The sequence below is a fragment of the Onychostruthus taczanowskii genome, unplaced genomic scaffold (genome assembly GCF_017590055.1).
Source record: "Onychostruthus taczanowskii isolate IOZ18803 unplaced genomic scaffold, ASM1759005v1 scaffold97, whole genome shotgun sequence".
NCBI classification, from domain to species: Eukaryota; Metazoa; Chordata; class Aves; order Passeriformes; family Passeridae; genus Onychostruthus; species Onychostruthus taczanowskii.
The window spans coordinates 1,834,453-1,859,114 of record NW_024507768.1 but is presented as its reverse complement, the minus strand read 5'-3'; the positions used below and the strand labels follow the sequence as shown (position 1 = coordinate 1,859,114).

Genomic DNA, 24,662 nt, shown 5'->3' with positions numbered 1-24,662 from the left:
CACCACCAGCTTGGAACAGCACCAGTTTCAGCACAGCTGGGAGCCCCAGGCTCAGCCCCTGGGACTCAGTGGCCCCAGCAGTGATTCTGAGCAGCACTGTCAGGGCTGCAGAACCAGAGCCACCCTCCCACAGCTCCCCTGGGCCTCTCACAGACAGGGCGACGCTCAGTCCCAAACCAATTAACACCAGTTTAGATAAAACCACTCCAGCTGCTGGGGGTGCAGCCGTACAGGCTCTAGAGAGAACCTCAGATGCTGAGGAAGATGAGGATTGTGTGGTGCAGGGAGAGGTTCAGGGAGCACAGGGCTCAGGCCTGGTCTGAATCTGCATCTCTTGCATCAAGGTTATTCCTGCCCCAGGAGCCATTTCCAAGGCATGTTATGCCTTGTAACATCAGCCACTCCGTGGTAACAGCATCAATCCATGCCACATTAAAACACTTTCTTGGCACAATTTATTTTTTCTGACCCAAACAAATAAGCCATTAGCAAGTCATTAACAATATTCTACCCTAAATTGTCAGTTTAACAGCCCTGTAAAAACATTTTTAGTTTAAAAACAAAAGTGTGCATGCTGCTGATATTAAAACTGCAGTTACTCTTTCAGGAGTACCAGCTGTTTTGTTGCAAAGCATTTCCAACATACTAATCTGTACAGTAGAGACCAAGACTCGTTGAAGGCAGTAGATGGCTGTGTCAGGTGCCTCGCAGGGCACGGGGACAGCGACTCTGGGAATTTCTTGGACACTTCCAGATAGAATATTCAAGCCCTTTTGAGAGTTTGGTTCAGGCTGACCAGCACATAGTGAGAAAGGATTGTACATTCGTCTCTAAGTTGAAGTGAGCTGAACTGGTGTAATTTGGGCTCAATTCCAGACGCTTGGGTTTGAGCTACTCCTTGAATAATGGGCTGTTCCTTACGCGTGGTTTTCCATGTCAGCGATCACTGGCACTGCTTTTGGCCTTGCTACTCCACACCGATGAAAGCAGGGAGAACAAGGAAAGGAACAGAAAAGGATCTTAAAATGAACAGCTTCTTGCCAAACCAGCAAGGATACCATTCCCCCTTGTCCCAGGCTCCATGGATATTTCTATCAGATTTTCATATTGTAAGCGCTTCTCAGGAAGAGAGAAAACTCCAGAACAGTGAGTGTTTATTAGAATATTTTTTGTTAAATAAAGAGCAGGAAAAAAAAGGAAAAAAAAAAAAGTACTGCAGATTTAATTTCACATCTTGGCTCTGCTCTGACAAAGGAGAAGTTACTGAACTCAGCAACCACTTCTTGTCCCAAGCCAGGGATTAATTAATGCCCCTCCCAAAACTTGTACCTGTCCCAACCCACCCCCCCAACCCCAACCCCAACCCTTCCCATTTTATTTCCCAACTAGACAACACTGTTGGCAAATCAAGACAGCATGAAACTTACAGCAATAAAACAACAAACCCCCAAGTGAAGTGTGCCAGCGCATCGGGGAGTTCTCCCGCGCCGCTCCCCCGGGAATGCTGCCTGCAGGAGGCAGCTGTACCTTTCACAGAGGGCACACTTCGAGCACGCTCCACGGTGCGGCCGGAAGTGCTGCAGAACCACAGGACAAGAGACTCAACACCTGAATTTTCCCCCCCCCCCCGGAGGCTTCTCCTCAGGGACGCGCGCGCGGTTCTCCGAGCGCGGCAGCGACGCTCGGCGAGCGCGGCCCGATGCTCAGCACAAACCCCAAGCGTCCAGTTGAGCACGGCGTAAGGCATGTGGACAGGAGAGACACGAGCGGGACGCAGCGGGAGCGGGGGACAGCGCTGGTGAGCCTCGCTGCAGTCTGTCCGTCCGACCCACCCCCGCATCCCCGATTCCCACCGCAGCCGGCGCGACCCGGGCGCTGTCGCAGCGTTGCTGAGGCCGTTTGGTTTTGGCCAGCGGCTCCAGATCGGCTCCGCGCCGTTTCCCTCGGATGGAAACGCAGAAATGTTGGTGGAAGCTGCCGGAAAAGCCGCAGGGATGTCTGCAAGGATGTCTGCAGGTGATCCGAACTCTGCCCTCAACTTCTAGTGTCACTGCACTAAATCGGGAGATACTGCATGGGGAGTAAACTGGCCCAGCCACTAGCACTGCCACAGAATGTGTGTTTTTAAAAAACAGAACAAAAGGCAAACAGATTAATTATGAACCCTTCTTTTCAGAAGCAGACCAGGATTAAAAAAAAAAACTCCCGCAAAATTAAAATGTTAGATCCTCCATCTAAAAAAAAGTTTATACAGATGTGCTGCGAGTAATCCCCACACGGGCCTGAGCAGCACCTTACAGTACAGACTAAGACTTGAAGAGCTGATCTCACATTGGAAGTCTTTTAATTAAAAAAAAAAAAAAAAAAAAAAAAAAAAAAAAAGAAAAGTGGCTCTGGCTGGGGTGACACGAAGGGGACACTCGGGACACTTCAGAGCACAAGGCAGATGCGGGGCTGGCAGCCTCCAGGCCGTGGAGCGGAGTACCGGGAAAGGGGCACTTCATGCACCAAATGTATTTTACAAAATACAGATCCAAAAAAAAAAAAAAAAAAAAAAAAAAAAAAAGCAAAAAAAAGCCAACAACAACAACAAAAAAATCATCCCACCTTGCACTAAATCGCAGCACTCTGAACACTTGCTCTGCCCCAGGCGGCTGCCCATGCCTGGTGTGAGGGAGGAGGCATGGAAACGGGGAGGGGAGGGAAATCCAGGTCTCAGTCTGCTTTAGGGAATTGCTCTCGCAGGGACTCGTCACTCATCTGTCAGTCATCTGATGTCGGACACGGAGCTCTCGGAGTACGGCGTGGTCATCACCGGGGTGCCGTTGTTGGCCAGACAGCCTTGCCTCAAGGTCTCAAAATACGAGGCCTGCACTGGTTTATGATACTGCAGAACTTTTATGGCATCCTCTATCTTAAACCATTCCCTTTTCCTTCCTGGGGGCAAAGAGAGAAATCAGTAGATGCAACAGAGTGGTGTTCTCTGACCTCAAGGGCCTCCCCCTCCAGCCCCACACTGACAGCTCCCATCCCCAGGGACAGTTTAGGGCAGTACATCCCCTGTCTCACATTTCTTAATTAAAAAAAACGTTGTTTTACTATTTCTGCAACTTCTATTCAAGCCTGATGCTCACTTTATGATAACTCACAACACACACACCAAGCACCACCCAATTTCCATCAGTTTGCAAGCGGATTTCAGTTTCCTGTGGACAGCTCTCAGTTCTTACTCTTTCCATAAAGAGCCTGAAGGGAGTCATGTTCCATTTGCTGCAGTGCAGTCACAAACCTTGTGGCAACAACAGGTTCATTTCCACTCGGGAATCCAATTTAAACACAAAGGTTTCAAAGGTAACAGGGAATGATTAACCCAATACTGCTCACATGTATTTCCTCTAGTCTCAAACAGGACAGTTCTTCATCTTTGCTTGGTACCATCCAGTGCAAGAATTAAACACAAGATTGCTGCAGAGGCAGCTGGACACTCAGTTGGCTTCTCCTGGGCCACAGAGGTGACAAATCATCAATTTCACCACAATTTTTTTTTTTCCCAGGCAACCAAAGGACACATCACTGCAACTTTTCCCAATGACACTCGCACAGACTCCAGGGTCCCAGTGACACTCACACAGACTCCAGGGTCCCAGTGACACTCTCACAGACTCCAGGTCCCAGTGACACTCACACAGACTCCAGGTCCCAGAGGGTGCTGAGCTGACCTGTGGCTTGTTCCCATCAGTTAATGCAGCATGCACCAAGCTTACCAATATTGACAGAGTCCTCCCAGTCCTCCAACACTTCGGTGACGATGAGTACGTAAACATAAGTCCTGTGCTTCCTGTCCCGGTTCTGGAAGGCAAAGGGGACAGAGTAACAACCAACCAACAGCAACAACACACCTTTCTAGGCAGGAGGGCACTGGGCTGCTGCAAGATGCAAACTGCCCACCTTGGGTGCAGCTCCTCCCACAGCACAACTCATTCTTAGCTACTAAAAACGGCTGTGTTTTAAATCAGAGAGGTCTGAAAGTGCTGACAGACACGGATACCCAAAATTGTAGTTCATGATCTGTGGAGCAGTGGTTTGTGGACTGATGTGCTCTATAAATTAGTTCTTGAAGGTTTTGACCTATTTCACGTGAGTTTGAAGGAGTCAGTGCCAGAACAACAGCAAGAAGAGCTGTGTCCAGTATCTGCCAACTGCCAGGTGTGGCTGTGAGTGCTACAGATGAAGGGGGGACCCCACTCCCCTGCTTTTGGCAGCACTAAGAATATTCAGCCCCACCAGTTATCACCAGTGATTTCACTGAAGTGCCCATTGCAAAGATCAGAATTGTGTTTTTATTTACCAGTGAGGCTCACTCCACAACCCTGCAGAGCCATTGTTACTCCAAGATGATTTTTTGCAACAAAATTTCACAGCGTCCATGTCTGAAACTTACCTCAAAAATTCCCACTAATCTTCCTAACGTCCCTTTCACTCCAGCCTAGGAAAGTTCAAAGAGAAAAGAAACATGCTTTAACAACAGCTCAGTACGTGTTTCCTACTTGTTGTGCAGGACCAGTTCCTTTAGGACAGGAAGCAAACGCTCTAAAATTCTGCTTGTCTTAAACCAGCACAGTCACAAGGCAAAAAACAGAAATGTATCCTGAGTGCTCAATGTCCAAGCATTCCCAGGGTTTTTTTCTCTTGTTTTCCTACATTCAAACAATTTTGAATTCAATCTGGAGGAAGACGAAATATTTGAGGAGTTACTCCTTGCATACCAATACAGTCCTCGTGACCAGAATCTCCTCTGCAGGTTATTACAGCCTGAGCAAGGGGAACATTGGCTTTGGGGTTTGGCAGTTTTACCCCTTCAAAATCAGAGTTTAAGGAAATAAAGTATGTGTAAAACATTCACCTACACTCCAAGAGTGATGTGACAGCTCCCAGGTATTTCAGGGGTGTCCTGCACACACCTGAAACAAGCTAATATAAACACAAAATGCTGTGATGTGGCCCTGGCAGCAGGAACCAGAGAGGTTTGGATATAACACAAAGGGCAGATGCACACTGAAATAAAGCTCTTGAATCAAGCAGAAGCACAAATCAAGAGATCTAAGCAACAGTTTTGTCTGAATACTACCGAGGATGTACCACTCCATCACATTTGGTGTCCCTTTTGGCACCTCTCTGCTGGCTCCCTCCCCACCCTCCTCAGCTCTCTGTGCAAAATCCCAGCCCACTCTCCTGCCCTTGCTTTATATTCCCTCTGTTTTATGACTGTAAATGGTTGGAACTCAAGTGCTACAGACAAGATGAGATCTTGCTCCATGATTTAACAGGTCTGAACCAACCCACACAGCCTGGCACACGACCCAGCCACAACTGGGAGGTAGAGTCAGCTCCGTCTCCAGCAGCTGGAACACATCCCATGAACAGCCAGGGAAATTGTGCCTCTTGCAGATGAGATACAGAGATATGATTATGCCAGGCTTCTTTTTTTGAAAAAAAAAAAAAATAAAGATGTTTGAGTCACATTAATGATAAGACAAATTCTCTGTCCTACTGACCAGGTGCCGCAGAGTCTCGTGCTGTCAGAAAGGAAGAACTTTCTTTAATGAGACAATTTTCCTGGTTAAGTTCCAGCCTAGTGCATGAACAGGTACCAGAGAATCCAGCCAGAGAACACCTCACTCCTGCTACCAATGGCTGCTGATGTGGAACTGCCCCAGGAGCAAAGGCTTTGGAGCTCCCTCACTAAAAAATCTAGAAATCTTTTTGGTAAGGCGCTCCGCTTCTAGGAAGTGAATCAACTGAATCTCCTATTTCATTTTTGGACACAAGCTTTATTGTCTCACCAGCACTTGTGACATCCTGCTCGGCCCAGAGGTGCCTCACTGCCTGTGACTCTGGGGCTATTTCTGGAGCGAGCAGCAGCTCCGTGGAGGAGCAGCAATTCCATGCAGGTCGGTGCCCGCTGACCTTTGCGGGTGAGCGATTCCACCTCCTCTGCCAACCCTGCTGACCTGCCCTCAGCCCTCTCCCAAGGCATCTGGAATGTAAATGCTTCAAATGCATTTCCCTCAAGGAACTCCTTCAGCACTGGGATTTATTTTTAGCTCAGCCGTGTTCAACAGGCAGCAGAAACACAGGGAGGAACTGGAGGCTTCCACCTTCACAGCATAGGGACATGAATGCATTAAAAGGTGAAGCATAATCAAATATTTCTGGAAAATAACTGTCTTAAGCCAACGCTTCACTGGTTCCTGAAAAAGGTTGTTGAATTTCTGCTCTCCTTACCTGTAGGCACTGAATCAGAAGCCAGGGATTTTGTTGTGATGGTTTAGTGAACTCTCAAGTCTGACTAGAAATAAATTTATCTCCAGGCAACTGGCCAACCTGGAGACGAAGGATGAATTCTGCTCAAGCAGCCTCCCAGGCAGTTTATCCCAGCTCTAGTAAGTAGCAGAGGGAGGTGAGGAGCCCTTCCTTCTGCGCTGGTAAAGAGAGATGATGGAAATAACGCTGCCTGCAAACCAGGATCCTCCTGCTCTGTCCTGCCTGGTCTTATTTGCTCAAAAAGGCACAAAAAATGATGCCAGCACAAACGCGTCTCGTAGAAAAATCATGTTGAATTATCATCACACAACTGGAGAAAGCTCTAAGCTTTGCTTCACACACAAACTTCTCATGTGCATAAAAGGCGACATAAAAGAATGGTTTGGTTCAAAAAAAACATTGGGCTGATTTCATTTTTAAGCAAGTTCTTACTAAAGCCTGCAAAACACATCAGCCACTGATCCTGGGGGCCAAGGCCTCTCTCAACCCGTTTTCCAGGTGGATTTTAAAGACAACATACAGGACACCCAACACCAACAGGATTGTCATGCCCCTGTTTTTGACAGAGCACTAAATTCCCACACCAACAGGAGAGTTGTCACTGGAGAATGGAACAAACAAACACGAAAGTGGAATTCACAGTCTCACACAAATTTCCAACATAGAAGTTGCCCAAGACACCTGAGAAAATAACCTACAGCTGCTATCACTAACAAGTCAAGCTTGGTAACCAGCAAGGGAACTGCCAGGCTCCTCTCTGGGCAAGCTCCCCATCTTCTCCTTTTATATGGGCAAGAAAATTTTCTTGAAGAGTTAAAGCACAGTCCCAGGCTCACCCAGGATTGCAGCAGGGTCTGAATCTTAATTTGCAGCAGATGACTCAGGAATTTTCTCCTTGATAGTAAATTAATGGCCCTCCTGGGCCAGACCTGTGAGTGAGGCAGAGGCAGCACAATTGATTTTGTGCCACTTTAAGCACTGCAAGTGCTCCAATCCTCCAAGTACGTGGAAAATCCCAGGAAGATCCCAGGAGGATGCTCCTGAACCCATCAGCAGGGGTAGGAGAGCACCAGCACCAACTGTTCCAGCTGCAGGTATGGAAACAAAGCAAGGCAATCACACTGCAGGATTCCCTGGGAAAGGCACATTCAGGTACAAGAGGACACACTGAGCTGGCAAAATGAGCTTTTTTCCTGCTCTGCTGATCTGAATCAGTGTCCAGGGTTCAGGGGAGGAGGAAAAGGCAGCTCTGGCAAGAGCACATCAGCCACAGGCACTGCCAGAGCCAGCTGCCTGCCCAGCACACACCCCAAACCCCCAGTGCACCCAGAGGGGTGGGCTGGGAGCTCAGGACAAGGAACAAAAACCTGGAGGAAATGAAGCTTTACTAGTTCTGCTGCTCATGGAACAACTTGTTTTAATAAAGAAAAATTACTGAAGCCATCCAAGAACAGAAGGTTCAGGTTTCAAAGCTGAAAATAAGTTGGGGTCAGATGCAAAAAGCAGCCTGCAGCAACACCATCTGTTCCTCGGGACAGCTTTTATTTCCTTCCATCTGAGCTAAGGAAAATGTGGGTTGGAATTTCAGCTATTTTACTTTGCTCTATTAGGCTCAAAGCCTGAATCTACTACAGATTACTGCTGGGCAAGAGAACTGTGGTGGAACACCCAAATCTTTGCTCTAAGACATGCACTACTGAAGGTGCAAATCCCACCCAGGAGGGCTGTGGACACGTTTGGAAGATGCTGATTCCAGGCCAGCTGGGCAAACTCGGCCATCTCAGAGAGGGCCAGACTCATTCATCTAATTTGGTACTGCATGACACCTTTATTTGCTTCTACACTTGTGAAATGAAATGAAATAGAAATGAAATTCCATACCAGAATGAAGAACTTTCAGACACTGCAGTTGTTTTTGTGAAGTGTGAGTACACAGAGTAAGGGACAGTGACTTTGAGCCACCACTTGCACTGGTTATGACCAACGAGGAAGGGTTCAAAGGCCATCATCTCATCATTTATCTGTGGGCCCTGCAGTACTTAAAAAAAAAATCTTCCTACTTTAGCACTGAAAGATATCAATATCTGTGTCCTAAATCACTAACAAAATACACGAAACAGGAAAGATTATCTATAAAGCATGTTTAGAAGAGGGAAAAAAAAGTTCCAGCAACTAGATCAAAGTACTGCCGTGATGGACTATTCTTGATATTGGCACCAATTGCCTGTTTGATCACAGATCAAGCACAGATTATCTGGCTTTTGACTCCCATGAAGAAAGAACAACCAACACTCCTGCAGTGTTTTAAAATTTGACATTTCCTAAGTATTTAAAGGTCAGGATGTAAAGAATGCTCTAAGTGAAAAAGGAACTGGTGCTGAGTGTCACAGATGAGTGTGTTTTTTTCAAAGTGGCTCTATAATAAGTTAAAGGCATCTATTTCTAAACCATGATGTTCACCAGTTGCTCACACCCATAAAAACCCCTTATTCCTAAGCAAAGAACACACTCCATGAGCACCACGACCTGTTTAAAAAGGGCACACACCTTCCACAAGGTGAACTTTAGAACACACGTGGAGTCCCCAGCTCTGTAAAACTGACTGCAGCCCTTTTCAGCAACCTGTCAAAAATAAGAGGTTTCTTCTGAAGAGGCTGCTCTGACCCAGAGTGCTGTGTGTCTGCTGTCACTCTGCACAAACAATGCCCAACAACTCCAGTCACTTCCAATTTCATGCAGACAACAGGGAGCATGACAAGTGTTGGTACCTGTCTACTTTAATACTTGTGCTGGTACAGACTAATAGAGATAAGGACCACCTCAAACTAGGACAAGGACTTGAACTCAAACTGGGACAGAGGGATCACAGCCTTCACTCAGAATCAACATTTCATTTTTGGAACAGAAAGAGGGAAAAGTTAGGTAACTTTAGATGACAATTATTTCTGCAATAACATGGATAAACCCAAACACGTACACAGTAAAATTAAAACAGTGAATGCAGAAGTTAAAATGTTCATTTAGGGAAGCATGTTTTGGAAAAAAAATGCACACCATGCAAAAGAGAATGAATTGGGAAGATACAGTCTACTGTCATCCTCAAAAGCCACAAGCAACAGGAAGGGTCACAAATTCTTACAGCTCTTCCAACCAGCTCTTATTAAAAATTGGAAAAGGCACACCAAAGTCAAGGACAGAAATCCCACACATTTCTCCCACGGCTTTGAGCAGCACTGCTCATTGCCATGGGCGAAACTGGATTTTCCCTCTCCCACTTTGAGCCTCAAACTGGAACTGCTCAGCTAACCTGTGTCCCCATGAATGGCTGTCCCAGGAGAGAAGCAAAGAGCTCAAACCTACTCAGAAACCAGCCTCAGCTCCAAATGACCCCAGAACACCTGGATTGACGTGGAAGGGAGAGCAAGGCCTCCCAGCTGGGTGCTCCTGTCTTCCCCAACACTCCTGCTGTGCTCCAACAACATCCCCCCTGCACCCAGCAAAGAGCTCGAGGCTGGGGATGTGGGGGTAATTCTGTGTGCAGCCCCTCAGCAGCAGCACAAATGGGGAAGGCCTCACACCCCTGAAGCTCTGCCAGCACCACTGGCAGCTGCAGGGTGCTCATGTCAGACAGCTCCGTGTCAGCTCCTCCACCTGCACCGCCCAAGGCTGGGGGTGCCCAGGTGAGCCGGGGGTGCCCAGGTGAGCCAGGGGTGCCCAGGTGAGCCGGGGGTGCCCAGGTGAGCTGGGGGTGAGCCAGGTGAGCCAGGGGTGCCCAGGTGAGCCGGGGGTGCCCAGGTGAGCCAGGGGTGCCCAGGTGAGCCGGGGGTGCCCAGGTGAGCTGGGGGTGCCCAGGTGAGCTAGGGGTGAGCCAGGGGTGCCCAGATGAGCTGGGGGTGCCCAGGTGAGCCAGGGGTGAGCCAGGGGTGCCCAGGGGAGCCGGGGGTGCCCAGGTGAGCCAGGGGTGCCCAGGTGAGCCGGGGGTGAGCCAGGGGTGCCCAGATGAGCTGGGGGTGAGCCAGGGGTGCCCAGATGAGCCAGGGGTGCCCAGATGAGCCAGGGGTGCCCAGGGGAGATGGGGGGGAGCCGGTGGGGCCCAGATGAGCCAGGGGTGCCCAGGTGAGCCGGGGGTGAGCCAGGGGTGCCCAGGTGAGCCAGGGGTGCCCAGGTGAGCCAGGGGTGAGCCAGGGGTGCCCAGGTGAGCCAGGGGTGCCCAGGTGAGCTGGGGGTGCCCAGGTGAGCCGGGGGTGAGCCGGGGGTGAGCCGGGGGTGAGCCGGGGGTGCCCAGGTGAGCCGGGGGTGCCCAGGTGAGCCAGGGGTGAGCCAGGGGTGCCCAGGTGAGCCGGGGTGCCCAGGTGATTCCCTGCTGCTCCTGGTGCTCCAAGCTGCTGCCGTTCCGTGCTGGGAGCAGCCGGGCAGAGGTGCCTCGCTGGGCAGAGCTCACCCCTGCCAGGCTGCCAGGGCTTGAGTTACACTGGCAGCGGGCAGGGCTCCACGTGAGCAGGGAACACCAGCCGAGGAGCAGGATTATCTCAGCCAGCCCAAACCAGTTCCTGCACGGCCGGAGCTGTGCCAGGGCTCCCTTCCAGGCAGCGCTGTCATGGAAAGAGCGCGGCTCTCCCAGGGCGCCGCTGCCCGCGCAGGGAGTGCCCCTGCACATTTATTTTAAGGGTTGAGAGGCAAACTCTGCACCTCTTGAATGAACCCTGGGCTTCTGTATCAAATCGCCTCATTATTAATAATGCTTGGGCTGAAAAGCAGGAGTCTGCAGCTAAAAATATTTCTATTGTTCTGGTTACACTCACTTTGGCTTGTAAGGCAGTTGAAAGGTTGCCGAGTTACTGGAAAAGCAGGAGCTGGGTTACAAGCTGGAAATAAAATTTGCAAGCAGCAATTCTCAGTATTAGAGGGACCTAAAGACACTTAAAAAAATAAACTTTGACTGTATAATCTCTTTCTGATAAACTGCTAGATTATAAAAACATCCAAAGAGAAACATGCAATTCGAGATCTGCCACGTTTGGTTAGTCCAACAGTCTGAATATTCAGTTTTGTTAGACAGCAGCACGTACTTCCAAATAATTCAGGAAAAAACCTGCATATACCAGACAATTCAAAAAAGCACCTACAGGAGAAGCTTCCTCCCAGGTGCCATCAATTAGCTCTTGCTTTCTGTTCTGCACAGAGCCCAAAGATTTACAACCCTCTCAAAAGCATTTTTAATCCTGCCTTATGTAACTGTGAACCTACTTGGCCCTTCCATCTATAATCATGCAGTCATTTCTGAACCTAAGCATCTCCCCAATTGGTTAATATTCAGAAGCAAATTCTAAAGACATGTTGTACATACACTGCAGTCAACTGCTATTTACTGCCTTTACACTTCTTAAGAAGACAAAAATTGTTCTTCCAGCAGCTTTAAGAGAAAAATGTGCCTTCTCCCTACAGCCCATTGATCTGTGTTTGATCTGCTTTTTGATCTCCTTCCTGAAAGAGCTTCAAGCAAAAAAGAGAAAATAAACCAACCAATCCATGCACACTTTAGGAACTGCTGCTGGTAACTTATGGCAAATTTCATTTATTCACATAAACCTCACTATGTATTCTAAACCAAAAACATACCTAGGTCCCTATATTTTGATTGCTTTTAGTGGTTCCTAGGGATTTATTTCCACCTTCTACCCAAGTACTAGACAGGTCCACAAAGGCACAGCTGAATTCTGAAGCTCTCTTACAGAGAAAATGAAGCATAGACTATATATACACTGAACTGACTAGAGCTGAACTTTATTTTCAGTTAAAGGTATCAGGCAAGGACAAGCTCATTCCAGCTGAGAGGTTTAATTACATTCCCATGTTCTGTTATTTAGGACTCCATTTTCCTCCCACGTGGGATGGGGATATCACCAGTGACCCTGTCTGCCTCTCCACCTCAAGGAGAAGAAGGAAGAGCGATGAAAACAAACGCAGAGAACCCGGGCTAACAGGGCAGGGTGAAGGCACTCACCTCCTCACAGACCTCGCGCACGGCGGCCACGCCGGGCTCCTCCTCGGGCTCCATGCCACCCCCGGGGACAATCCATCGGTCTGGATGGCGACTACTGCTCACCAGCAGCACCTGTGGAGGGCAGAGACAGCTGATGGGACACCCCCAGCGCTCCCCTTCAGAGCCCAGCTGAAGGGAAGAGATTGTCTTTGCGCCTCACGCACCCCCGGGCACGACCCACCCAAGGCAGGGCCTTGCCGCTGCTCGCTTCTCCCTCAGCCCCATCCACACAGCCGTGGAAATTCCAGCAGCAGTGACACCGAGGCACTCCCACGCTCTGTGTCACCTCAGCCACTGCCTCTCCCTGCTCTGATGCACTGCAGGAGAAACTGTCCTTGCACACCAAAACGCTGGCTAGCACTGGGCACAGCATCACCCACAGGGAGTTCACTGCGGAGTTCTCGCAGCTTGGGACACACCCCAGGTAACAACACAACTGCACAGACGCTGCTCAGCACCTCCACCCTTTGCAGAAGTACCTCGATTTAATTCTCCTGCTGCCTTTGGCCTTGCCTGTCCCTGCAGTTCTGTCACCAACAACACATACTCATCCAGGAACTCCCACTGCACTATTAGTGTGCAATTGTCTGAACACAGATTCTCAGCCCCACTGTTTGCCACTTCTTTTGCAGCAGGCACTGAGGATTCAGCTCTGGAGCCACAATTTGGCTGCTTTTGGTTTAGAGGAGGTTGTTTAATGAGGTATAAGCAAAATAAAAGCCTATATTAAACCTATTAAACTTAAAATCCCCTAGGAAAGGGCTGCACGGAAGGACAGACTTTTGTGAATGAGAAAAGAGGTTCAACCCTCTTCCCAGGAGGGATTTACCATACACAGGCTTTGTGGCAGGTTTTCTTGAAACAGTATGTTTTATTCCAGGGTAATTCTGCTCTGTAGAAGTTCAGGTTCTGATCTGCCACCTCTCAGCAAGACAAACTCTAAGTAACACTCTCAGCTGGCTACAGACTGTCCCAAAGAACAGCGAGACGCTGTGCTTATTAAATCTACTTGCAATACACCCATGAGCAGAGATGGAAACTTAAAACAACACCAATACTGTTGTCCAGCTCTCTAAACAAAGCTCGTTCATGAGAGTCATCCTGCTGTACTTCATCATTTCACGGGCACAAAGCTCAGAGCCAAAGCGACTTGCTCCAGAAACTTTCCAACATACCAGTCCAATTAGGTTCCAGGCCAGCTGTAACAGTGTCAGACATTTGGGAGTTACACTGCAGAGACACTGAAATCCCAGGCTTTACTGGGGAAACAGTGATTTGCCAGTAGGATATGAAAAGATTTGCACTAATTACCCAAAGGAATCTACCTACAGAACTCAAATTAAACTTCCAAAACAAAAACAAGCACAAGATTTCCAGGATTTTTCAGTTGGTTTATCTTGAAAATTCTCTGACCAATCTCATATTGGAAACAAATGAAGCTGCATGAGCCACCTCAGTTCCCCAGTTCCAAGTGGGATGGTGCCTGCCCCATCCTCTGGCCAGGTTGTGACAGAACAGCGTGTGCTTTACAGTGTCATCCCAAATGTTTGGCCCTCTCCAAGAGGAAGGCAGAATTCCTTTCCTCCAGGCATCCAGTCCATGTAAAACTCCACCAGAAAGCCATGCCTAAATAGGGAATGTAAACTTCATTCATCCTCAGGGCCCTTGGGACAGCAGCCAGTCCCAGCCAGGCTCCCCAGCCACCTCACTTTGCCACTGTGCCTCTTCCTAGCACAGTACTCGACTTCTTGTCCATCCCCACTCATCATCCAAAAGAGTCTGGGCTCAAATTCCTGACTCCAGGTCAGCTGGTGATTCTGAGGACAAAGATAAAAGAGCAGGAACAGCCATTTCAAGTGCACCTTTGCTGCCAGGTAGGGAAGCACCAGCTCTGCCACTTCCCATTGTAATTCAGACCTCCAGCTCGAGGGGAAAAAAAGGAAGAAAAATATTAAAAAACCTCCAAAGAACCAGATCTTTGAAACTCAGCACAGCACATCTCACAGCCCTGAACTCCTGCCACCTTTCCAGGCGTGAGAACAAGGATCTGCTACGGAACCCTGGACACAGGCTGCTCCAGGAAACCTGCTCAGGCTGAGACAATGCCTCAGCAACACACCAGGAGGAACTTCTGGGTGCAAACAATGGTTTGAGGCAAAGTAAATTAACTTCAGCTGCTCTGGCAGTTGAGCATTTTCTGAATAGAATTAACATGAACAACCCTTGCTGGGAAGGAAAAACCTGTCATTCTCACACTTTTATGTAATCAGACTATTTCCTGTTTAATAAAAAGGAAATCCCATCAAGAGACTGCAGGAAACAAGCCCTACAAGGTCATTCTTTTAAAACAACTTCAAACAGGATATTGCTACCAATGAGCTCTCCCAAGACAAAGGGGCTGAGTTCCAAAGGAGGGGGAGACATTGCTGTGTTGGAAAAAACCCCACACTTCCAACACCAGCCCTGGATCCCGATACATGCAATGCATTCAGAGGGATCAAGGAAAAAGCTGTCATCATCCAAACCCCAAAAAGGTTTGGGTTGGAAGGGACCTTGAAGCCCATCTCATTCCATTCCCTACCACCTTCCAGTAGACCAGTGCAGGGTACAGCTGGCTTTTTAGCACATTAACTTCTTTATTACATAAATAACTTTTATTTTAATACATTCTAAAGTGGTTAATTTAATCTAAACAGCCATCAAAAAATAAACCAAAATTTAGTTATGTTTTTAAATCAGGCTAGAACACGTAGGAAGGTCAGACATTTCCATTTTATCCTTGCCAAGCAACTGTGTTTAAAATGGCTACTGAGACTCTTGGCCTGCCAGGAATTTTGGAGTTGGATTTTGGAGCCACGTCCTGCAGACTTTTTGGAAAAGCATTTGCAGGTAACATGTCACATGGCCAAGTTGTGTTTTCCAGGATTTCAAAGACAATTATGTCATTTCAAAGCAGGGAAATGAGCAACGCAAGCCTCTCTGGCAAGGCAGGAGGTGGCCCTGCTGAAACTCTCCCACACAATCCCCCACAAAAGGGAAAGTTTAGAAAAATAAGCCAAGTTTGAAGTGTGCAGCAGGGGCTCGAAGCAGAGCCTCATGGCAAGAACCTTCAAAGCTGCACACAACAAACAAACCCAAACAAACCTGAGCAGTACTAACCCTGCCTGGAGGAGACAGGAAACACACCAAGACATCTAAGGCTGCCCAGACAGCAACATGGAATAAGGAGCTCCATGGGAAAAGGGGTAAAGAGTTTGTCCCTGGGATAAACCTGGGCACCCCCCATACACAAAGCTGACTTTAAAACAACTGACACAAACCTGCTGTATCCACGTGGAGAGGTTTTTCTGTCTTCTTTTCACAGCAATAATGGGGCTCTGCAAAGCAAGAACTGGGCGACCAGGATCAGGCAGAGAATTAACTCCCCATTTGTGGAACAGAGGAGCAGAGATTCCCAGGTTGTTCCACGCTATGGTAGATTCAAACAATATCCACCACCCATAAATAAAACAAGAGCGGCTCCACCATAAGGAACACGATTCCTCGAAAGAGGCTCCACAGCAGCATTCCAGCAGACAGAAAGGGCCACATCCCTGCAAGGAGCTGGGTCACAGCATGAGTAGGAAATGGGCTGAGAACCTTCCAGACTTCCAGGAAAAGCCAGTGCCACCCACCTGTGCCAGCCGGGGCCCGGCGAGCTGGCAGCCAGCACAGGGAGCAGCAGGCAAGATGTTAAACCCAGGGTCTGGCCCAGCAGCCTCCTGCTGCCAGGAGCTGATCCATAGTTGCTGGCTCCTGACACAGCCTCTGCACTGCCTTACAAGCTTCCCCTCAATATTTTCAGGCTTTCCCTCAATATTGACATGCTTTCCATCAATACTGTCGTGCTTTGTATCAACATTAAGCTATAAATCACATCGTTTGCACAGAGATTGAAGCACAAACCTCCCGGCATTGTACCTCATTTCCCGCTCCAGCATCATTTATCAGAGCACAGCCTGCAAGGAAACTCTGCTGCCGCAGAGGCTGCAGGAGCTGAGAGGAGAAGATGGCTGACTGCAAGGCTTTTGCTGTTCAATCTGCCTTTGTTTCAAAGTTTCAGTTTAAAATGAGTGTGTTCTCGGGAGCTGAGCTGTGCTCCCATGTGCCCCATGGCCAGGCAGATCCCAGAGCTGGTGCTGCGTCCAGCATAACAAACACCTTGGGTGCTTCACTCAAAATTAACAAAATTCTCCCAATCCCCAAATATCAGTCCTGTAATGCTTTTCTACCTGACAAAAGTGAGATGTCCATTTGATCACACCAAATCACCTTTAAGCCCTACGACCAGCAAGGGGTGAGAACTGGAGGAGCAGGGGGAGAAGAGGGACACTGCTGTCACCAAAGCTGTGCAAAATTAATCTCATTTCCCTGGCAGCAACACAGCCTCGATGACTCCCCACCAAATCACGTGTTTTGCCAAAATGCAAAGGCAGTTTGCCCCAGGGTGCACGCCAGGGCTCGCGGGAGGGCTTCTCCCACCCTCTTGCTATTCCAGGCACGTTCTGGAGCTCGCACATGGTAGGAGTGAATCCAGCCGGCGGTCAGCAGGGCTACAGCCAGCCCTGCACCTGCCAGGGTCAGCAGCTGGGACCACAACACACACTCTCACCAGAAATCCCTCCCTGCCATAACAGCCTGTCCTGCCAGGAGCATTCCAGCTCCTCAACAGGATATGTTTCCTTAGAGGAGTGTTATTTTTGCACAGGCACCTGCACCAGGCTCAGTGGGATAATGGGATTTAACTGCCAACGTGGGGATCCAGAAGCTGGAGGTGGGAAATTCACGGCAGGACGCGCACTAGGGAACTTGACAAAAGTAAAGCACAAGTTTTGGAGTGGGAGCAAGAGGTGAACTGGAAGGAGTTCAAGTCATTTCAAGTGCTTGGATCGCACCTACAGTCCTATAACCAGAGAGGAAAAAATACAGCAGATTCTGTTGGTTTTTAGGCTGCTGGTTAGAATAACAATAATAAATCACCGCGTACCGCGCTGCTGCTCTGGCTCCAGAACTCCACAGGTCCTGTTTCTGCTACTGCAGCGCTCCTGCGACTTCAGAGCCACTGCTTCTACCAGGGAGGAACACAACCCCAAGTCCTCCCCCTCCAGCGAAATTATGGTTTAGATAAGCACAGAAATTATCTGCAACGTGCCTTCCCATGCTTCAGGAGCAGCTGAACCGCCTGCAGCGGCAGCCGCTGCTTTCAGAAGCCGAGGGCTGATAAGGGGCACTCCCAGAGAGAGACCCCAAACCCCAGAGTCTATTTCTGCCTGTCAAAACCAGTTTGGTGACCACTCAGTGCTTACACAACTTGTCCAGGCGCACCTTTTCCAGGATAAAGGCTGGCTTGTAAAGTGCTTTTTTCAGTAAGGGAGGAAAAAAAGCAATGAAGAGGTATTTGGGCTTTTTACAGAGCTGTCAGCAGCTGCACGCTGTTCTGATTAACCACCCTATTCAGGACATACAGCATGCACAAACTCTTGGGAAGCTGCTCAAATAGAAGTAGTTAATTCTACACACAGCATCAGTCTATGTCACCTGCAGGAGGAGAAGTAACCCCTGAAACATCTGACAAAAATCTACCCAGCAGGTAATCGTACCCCTCCGAATTTCACAGGTTAATGTGAAATTTCTGAGAACAAAGAGTCAGTGTGCCATATCCAGTGGCAGAGATAGGAATTCTGAAACAAACACACACAGAATTTGAGAGATCTTTGCTCTGTGCAGTCAGTCCTTCAGCTGGGTTGAAAAAGAACAAGTTTAAAGAGAGGCCCTGTTTCCCAACCACTGGATGTCACCTACAGCACTCCCACGTGGATGTTTGCTATTTGTAAGGTAGAACTGAGTTTGCTAATTTTGCTCTATGCAAGCAAACCAGGACAACTCTCCTTATTTTAAAAGAACTTAGAAGTCCATGCACACGGTTGGGGTTTTTTTTTGGTTTTTTTTTTATTAAGAAGGGAAAGAGTTGTTTTTTCCAGATTGTCAGAGACCATCCATGGAAAGATAAGGTCCCCTGGCAGCAGTCCCTGCTGGGTGCACCCCCAAATGCTGGTACCTGTCTCCACACTGCAGAAGTTTATCTGAAGGGTGCTGAGATGAACCAAGTCAGGCAACTGGGTGTGAGGCTTTTTTTAAAAAAGAGGGGGTACAGAACACACGGAGTGAGGAGAAAAAGGTAGGAAAAACAGCTCCTAGGTGCTGAGATGAACCAAGTCAGGCAACTGGGCGTGAAGGCTTTTTTAAAAAAAGAGGGGGTACAGAACACATGGAGTGAGGAGAAAAAGCAGCTCCTAGTCAAGCACTAAATGGATCTGAGGTGGAAGAAATTCCAAAGCAGTGTTCTGCAGAGAACACACACAGCGACCACTGTTGGGTCCTTCTTTCAGATCCAGGGTGGAGCACACCCTCTTTCCATAGTCATCACTTTTCCCTGAGTTGCAGCAGAACAAAACTGACTCAGTTCTTCAGTTTCACAACAGCTCGCCGAGCTTCCAGTAAATGAAGTGAAAATTTAACAATTTTCATTCTTTTGTTGTCTGGAAAAGTACAAGAGACCAAGGAATTGCTTGTAAAACTGTTTAGTGACAGCTGCTTTTGTGGGAAGGCAAAACACTTTTTAAGATGAAAGCCAGGTTTTGCAGAGGTTTATCCATGCTCCTGCTCTTGGAGAATACAAACTACAGATTCTACACAATCTGCAGGGCTGAGAGGGACAGGAGAGGCACAGACAAGAAAAAGACACACACCAAGCTGGCCCTTGTCCCCCTGGAGATGTGGTAACAGGTTAGCAACAGACCAGGAGAACTTCACTCGGGTTCAAGCTCAACCCTTTTATACAGCAGATGGGAGCACACAGCCAAGCCCAGCCACCAGAACAGGGATTCTGAGGCTGTATTCCACAGAAAGCAGGATGATCATATGATGCTGGGCTCACTTACATCCCAGCACCGAAGCACTCGGAGTGGTTTTAGCTGGAGCCAAGGCACAGGGGACAGCCCAGGAGCACCTCGTGATCCCCGCCACACATTGGGTTCCAATCCCAGCTCTGCTGTGTTACATCACAGCTGGAGTAAAACCCGGGAGAGGCCAGAAGGAAAAGAAAAAAGGTTGGTTTGCATTCCAATGGCTTTCCCAGGGGCCACCCGGCCCAGCTCTCCCCGTGACCACCGTGACCACCGAGGCTCAGCGCGTGCCAGGGCACCGGCCCCTGGGTGAAGCCTCTCTTCCCCCAGCTCCATTCAGGCCTCATTCACTGCTCAGAAAAGATTCTTCCCGATTGGTTTTCTCAAAAAAAAAAAAAAAAGAAAAAGAAAAAAAAAAGTCTTTAAAAACGCCCGTGGTTAACGAGCAGCTTGTCCTTTCACAGCTACAATGCGGGCATGTTGAAACCCGCTGCTGCCCCAGCGCAGACCCACGGCCCAGTGGTGCCTCTTTATCCTGACAAACCCCACCGGAGCAGGGCTCCAGCTGTGGGCCAGGAGAGGCATTTTCTGGGATGTTTCCTCATGGAACAGCTGGTCCACACACAAAAAAAACCACCAAAAAACGTGTGTTATGTAAAAATAACACCCTGGTGGCAATGCTGAGGGGCAGGGACGCCCCAAGCAACGAAGTGACTGCAGAGGTACCACAGGATTTGGGAGCTCTCCCTTCACTCTCCTTCCACAGTTCTGCAAATATTCCAGGAGTTGAGTCCATGTGAAAAGATGGGAATAGCAAAGTTCTGGCTGCTGGAAGGTCCTTTGAAGTGTGTTCCCACTCTGAATGAATCCCGTTGCTGCCCCAGCTCTCCCTGTTGCCCAAGGATGTGGATCGTGGTTTGGGAAGCCACACACAATTTGGGGGGTTTCCACAATGCCCAAAAAAATGTAAATTTTTTTTTCTCCATTTGAGATTCACGTTGAAATGAATTCTCCCTGTGCTGCTTTTTAAAGGAATATGTAACAAAGGCATCTTTTCAGCCAATGCTTGGTCTTCCAAAAACGTTCCAGAGCTTTTTTCATGCCCAAAGTAGAGGCCTCCAAATGCAATGCAGAGACAATGTGCGACTTCCAGCAGCATAAGGAAAAAATAAATCACTCAAAAACTAAAAAAGAACAAAGTATTTTTCTGTTAAGACTCTTTATTTGCAAATGTAACACCAAACCAAGGACATGGTGTTTTATCAGTCTCCAGGGATTGCAAAGATTTCAATGAAAAATATATCAGTGAACTGAAGAGTCAGGGGGAAACACCTAAACAGAAGAAAGTAGCCTCCTCTGTAAGAGTAAACAAAATTCACTTATTTCCTCTTGTCCATTGACAAACTGTTTTAATTCAAGAACTAATGAGCGGTTAAAAACAAGAAAAAAAATTGGATTTTTTAAATTCATAACAGGAAATGAAGAAAAAAGGCAAGACCAAAGTTCTACTATTTCTTAAGCACTTAAAAGTAACAGTAATGAGAAACAGCCAGTCATAGGAAAAATCCAACTTTAATATAGAAAGTTTAATTTATTTATCAAAACATGCTTCTTTTCTTCTCTCTTCTTTTCAAACACTAAGCTTTTAATAGCTCTTTAATGTACATACTTTGGCTCTGGCTCTTTCTCCCCTCCCTGGAGAGACCTTTTAAAGAGATCTCCATTTCCACTTAAATAGAAGCAATCAATAATAAAATACGTCAGTAACATGAAAAAGTATTATTGTCCAAGAGCAAACCAGAAATCTTTCACAGCCATTTTATATTCTGTACTTAAATGTGTACAGGTAATAACTTCCTTGCTATTAAAAAAGTGCAAGTTGCAGTGAGTGGACACCAGTCAGCTTCTCTCAAAGTTTATTTAAAAGCCAACAAATGAGAATTATTTCCCAAGAAGTCATTAGAAAGGAAAATTAATAAGGTGTCCTGCTTGCTGATTTCACTCATTGACACAAGTTTAACTTCAACACCTTTTGGCCAAGGCCAAGTTGAGGATCTGGGCACAGAGTCCATCCCAGTGGGGTTAATTCTGTGGGACTGGCTAAGAACTTTCCCGATGTATTTGTGACAAGCCCCCTTCCACACCAGGGCTGTAACAGGTGGGAACAGAGCATGCAGCTTCAGCTCAGGGTTCAACCCACAGGTACCACACACAGCCCTTCAGAGGCTCTGAGATCAGACCTGTCCCTCCCTGCCTCATCCTCACCCACAGCACATCCCGGGAAACCACCCCAGCCCGGAGTGCAGCCCTTCCACAGCAGCCACTGCTCCCTCCTGAGCTGTCCCAGGGCAGCAGAGCCACTGCCAGCTGTCACTGCGAGCTCAGGGACCGGGCCACCAACAGCGACCACAGGGACAACAGGAGCTCACCCAGAGCCTGCACTGCCCTGCTCACAAAAACCTCCCCAGAGCTCACAGAGCCCTGGGAATGACCCAGCACAGGGAGCCAGCTCCCTCAAACCCGGCCTGAAACCAGAAACAGATCGTTCTACTCCAGCTCTCACCTAGAAACTAGAGCCTGAAGGAGTTTAAATTCAATCCACTGTAGGTGGAGACCACAGCAGAGACACAAGTGACACAAAAGTGGTTTTAAATCTCAGCCTTACACCAACCTGACAGCTGAGCCTGCTGGAAGCATCCATCCCACGCCAGCGTGCCTCGGGAACGAGTTCACTTTCCTCCTTGGACCTCCTGGGTCAGCACTGTGACACTGCCACACAGCCTGGTGTCCCAGCACCGTGAGGGCTCTGACCCCTGTCATTAACACACCTCGGTGTCCCCAGCACCACGAGGGCTCTGTCACCAGCTCCCACGGGCTGGAAGGATCAGCTGGAGCCTGTGCAACACAGCAGACCGAGGTGTGTTAAAATAAAACTCACAACCAGTCACATGCTGATTGCCTCAGGCACCTGTTAAAAGTCCTTTTCTACCCTAAGCCACCCTGCAGTCACACACGGCCAAACCTCCACCTCTGGAGAAGAGCCTGCAAATTGCCCCACTAATTGTGAACGATTCATCAGGGCGCTCCAACGCCCTCACCCCTCCATGCTGAGCACCCCCAGCATCACCACACAGAACAATGATGGTCTTCTTCATGGTCAGTCCATAAATTTCCTGGAAGTCCGTGGGAAGGATCAGTTACACTGAGCGCTGCACCAGACACACTGCTGTCATTTCAGGCCATTTCTGCTGAAATGCTGACACTCCTCATCACGCCAGCACAGTTACAAAGGGCTTGTGCAGTCTCCTTCACGTTAAATAATAACTGGATGCATGCTAATTGCCTTTCCTCCAGTGAACTGTCTGCATTCCCTTCCGATTTCCTGTAGCTACAAATATGATAATCAGGAGAACAAAGACTTTAGCACAGCCACTCGGGCACAGCAAATGCAGTGGAGTGTGTACGCCTGACTCCAGCAGCAGCAAAGGCAGACCTGCAGCCTCGCTGCTCTGAGCACCCCGAGCCCACCTTCAGGAGGTGTCAACAAAGATTCGAGTAAAATCGCCCATCGGAGCGAAGTTTCTCACCGTAACTTCCCGGACAATGCAGCCCCTTAGCAACGCGGCCGCTCTCAAAACAACCAATCCACCTTTAATTCCCACTTCCTCCCAAACTCTCTGGACAGCAACTTCTGGCACTCCATCAGTCCCCTTTTATCCCAGTTTCTTTTTATAAATCCAAGGTCAGGTTTCCTCTCCCATCTCATGTGATGTGCTGGACTGAAGTTCTGCCAGCGTGGTCGGTGCCCGCACTGCCAAACCCCCTCCCGCGCTCCCCTCAGCCTGTCCCGCCGCCCACCGGGCATCTCCCCGGCTCCGGCGGACAGCAGTAACCCAGTGGGAAGCACCAACTCTCCCAGCGACGCTGAATGACGCCTATTAAAAATAAAACCCCGCTGGGACCGAGTCCCCCCACCCCCGGCGGCTCGGGGGTCCCGGGCCGGCCTCGCCCCTCACCTCCTCCTCGCTCTCGCTGCGGAAACACAGGCAGGCCGCCCGCTTCTTGTAGCCGTCCCCGTCGTAGGTGCGCGTCTGGTTGGACTTGAGCTTCATCATCCTCCGCTCCGGGGGCGGCGGGGCCGGAGGACGCGCGGCCCGGAGGGCGGGGGCGGGCGGGACCCACCGGGCGGAGAAGGACGGGGGGGCGCGGGGGAACCGCCTGCCCGCGACAGTCTCTCTCTGGGTCTCGCTTACGTGGGTCTCGCTACGCGCTGCCTCCCTTCGCCCGCCTCACCCCTGCCCTCGCTCCCGGCCGCGCCGCCGCCACCGCCCGCGCTCCGGCCACCGCCGACGACGACCGCGCCGCCATCTTGGGGCTCGCTACGCAAACGGCGTAGCGCCGCCGGGCGGGGAGGCGGTGCTGCCCCCGCGGGCTCACGGCTCGCCCGCTACGCGAAGTGCGCAGCGCGGCTTCCAGAATCGCTCCCCCCTCGCTGGCGGCGCCGCCACGCCCCCGCTCCGGCTCGCGCGCTCTGCGCCACTGGCGCATGCCGCGTTCGGGAATACGAGGGGCGGCGTAGAGCGGCGGCGGCGGGCGCTCGGCCTTTACGCGAACGGCGCAGGGGCCGGGCCGGCCGCGCGCACGTGGCCCCGCTGTGACAGCGGCTCCGCGGGGACAGCAGCGCCCGCCCTGCGCCGCGCGGGGGCGCTGCAGGCGCCGCGCAGTCCCCACCCCCCCCCGTGACACCGCGGGGCCGTGTCCCCTCCCCGGTGACATTCCGTGTGTGTGTGTGTGTCCATCCCCCGCCCTGACACTGCGGGTCGGTGTCCATTCCCCCTCTGGTGACAGCCGGCTGGGTGTCCATTCCCCTGCCGGTGACACCGCGGGTCGGTGTCCGTGTGTCCGCTGCCCCGGTCAGTGACCGCGCGTCGGTTGCCAAGTGTCCGCTCCCCCCGGCGGTGACACCGCGGCCATCCCGGGCCCGTTAACGATTAGTCACCGGCTGCCTGGCGACACCTGGCGGTGGGCGGCGGCCACTGCGCCACACGCCCCCCGCCCTCGGTCCCCCACAAGTGACAGCCCCGGTGACAGCGCAGGGCGCAGGACACGCGGAGCCGCCCACGGTGTCCCGATCTCAGGGACACCGGCCGGCACGGCTGAGTTTTCCACCTGCAGAACAGCTCAGCTCCAGCCCAGCCGGAAAGCAGCATGGCCCCGGGCAGATGGGAAACGCTCCTGCATTCCTCCAGGACTCACCTCCACACCCCCTAAACTTGGAGAGTTCCTTCTCCAGAACCTGCATTTAGTCGTTCCCAAAGTGCTGCTCCAGATGCCAAAGATCTGAGTCATGC

General features: G+C 49.9%; 2 protein-coding genes across 4 annotated transcripts; both read right to left on the bottom strand.

Moving 5' to 3' along the window:
- Positions 1-441: 441 nt before the first annotated feature.
- Positions 442-2,746, bottom strand: LOC121347931. The gene is made up of 2 exons (XM_041426977.1): positions 2,608-2,746; positions 442-1,974 (listed from the first exon to the last, which is right to left on the bottom strand). Exons 1-2 carry the CDS (start codon positions 2,660-2,662, stop codon positions 1,424-1,426), a joined length of 606 nt encoding a protein of 201 aa, XP_041282911.1. The 5' UTR covers positions 2,663-2,746; the 3' UTR covers positions 442-1,423.
- NUDT3 (nudix hydrolase 3) lies at positions 442-23,697 on the bottom strand. 3 transcript variants are annotated; one of them, XM_041426978.1, is made up of 5 exons: positions 23,328-23,694; positions 12,329-12,439; positions 4,442-4,486; positions 3,765-3,849; positions 442-2,937 (listed from the first exon to the last, which is right to left on the bottom strand). In XM_041426978.1, the coding sequence occupies exons 1-5, from the start codon at positions 23,424-23,426 to the stop codon at positions 2,768-2,770; spliced, it is 510 nt and encodes a 169-aa protein (XP_041282912.1). In that variant the 5' UTR covers positions 23,427-23,694; the 3' UTR covers positions 442-2,767. The 3 variants fall into 3 exon arrangements, with proteins under 3 accessions (XP_041282912.1, XP_041282914.1, XP_041282913.1); XM_041426980.1 differs by lacking the exon at positions 23,328-23,694 and adding an exon at positions 21,983-23,141; XM_041426979.1 differs by lacking the exon at positions 4,442-4,486 and having other exon boundaries at positions 23,328-23,697.
- Positions 23,698-24,662: the final 965 nt, after the last annotated feature.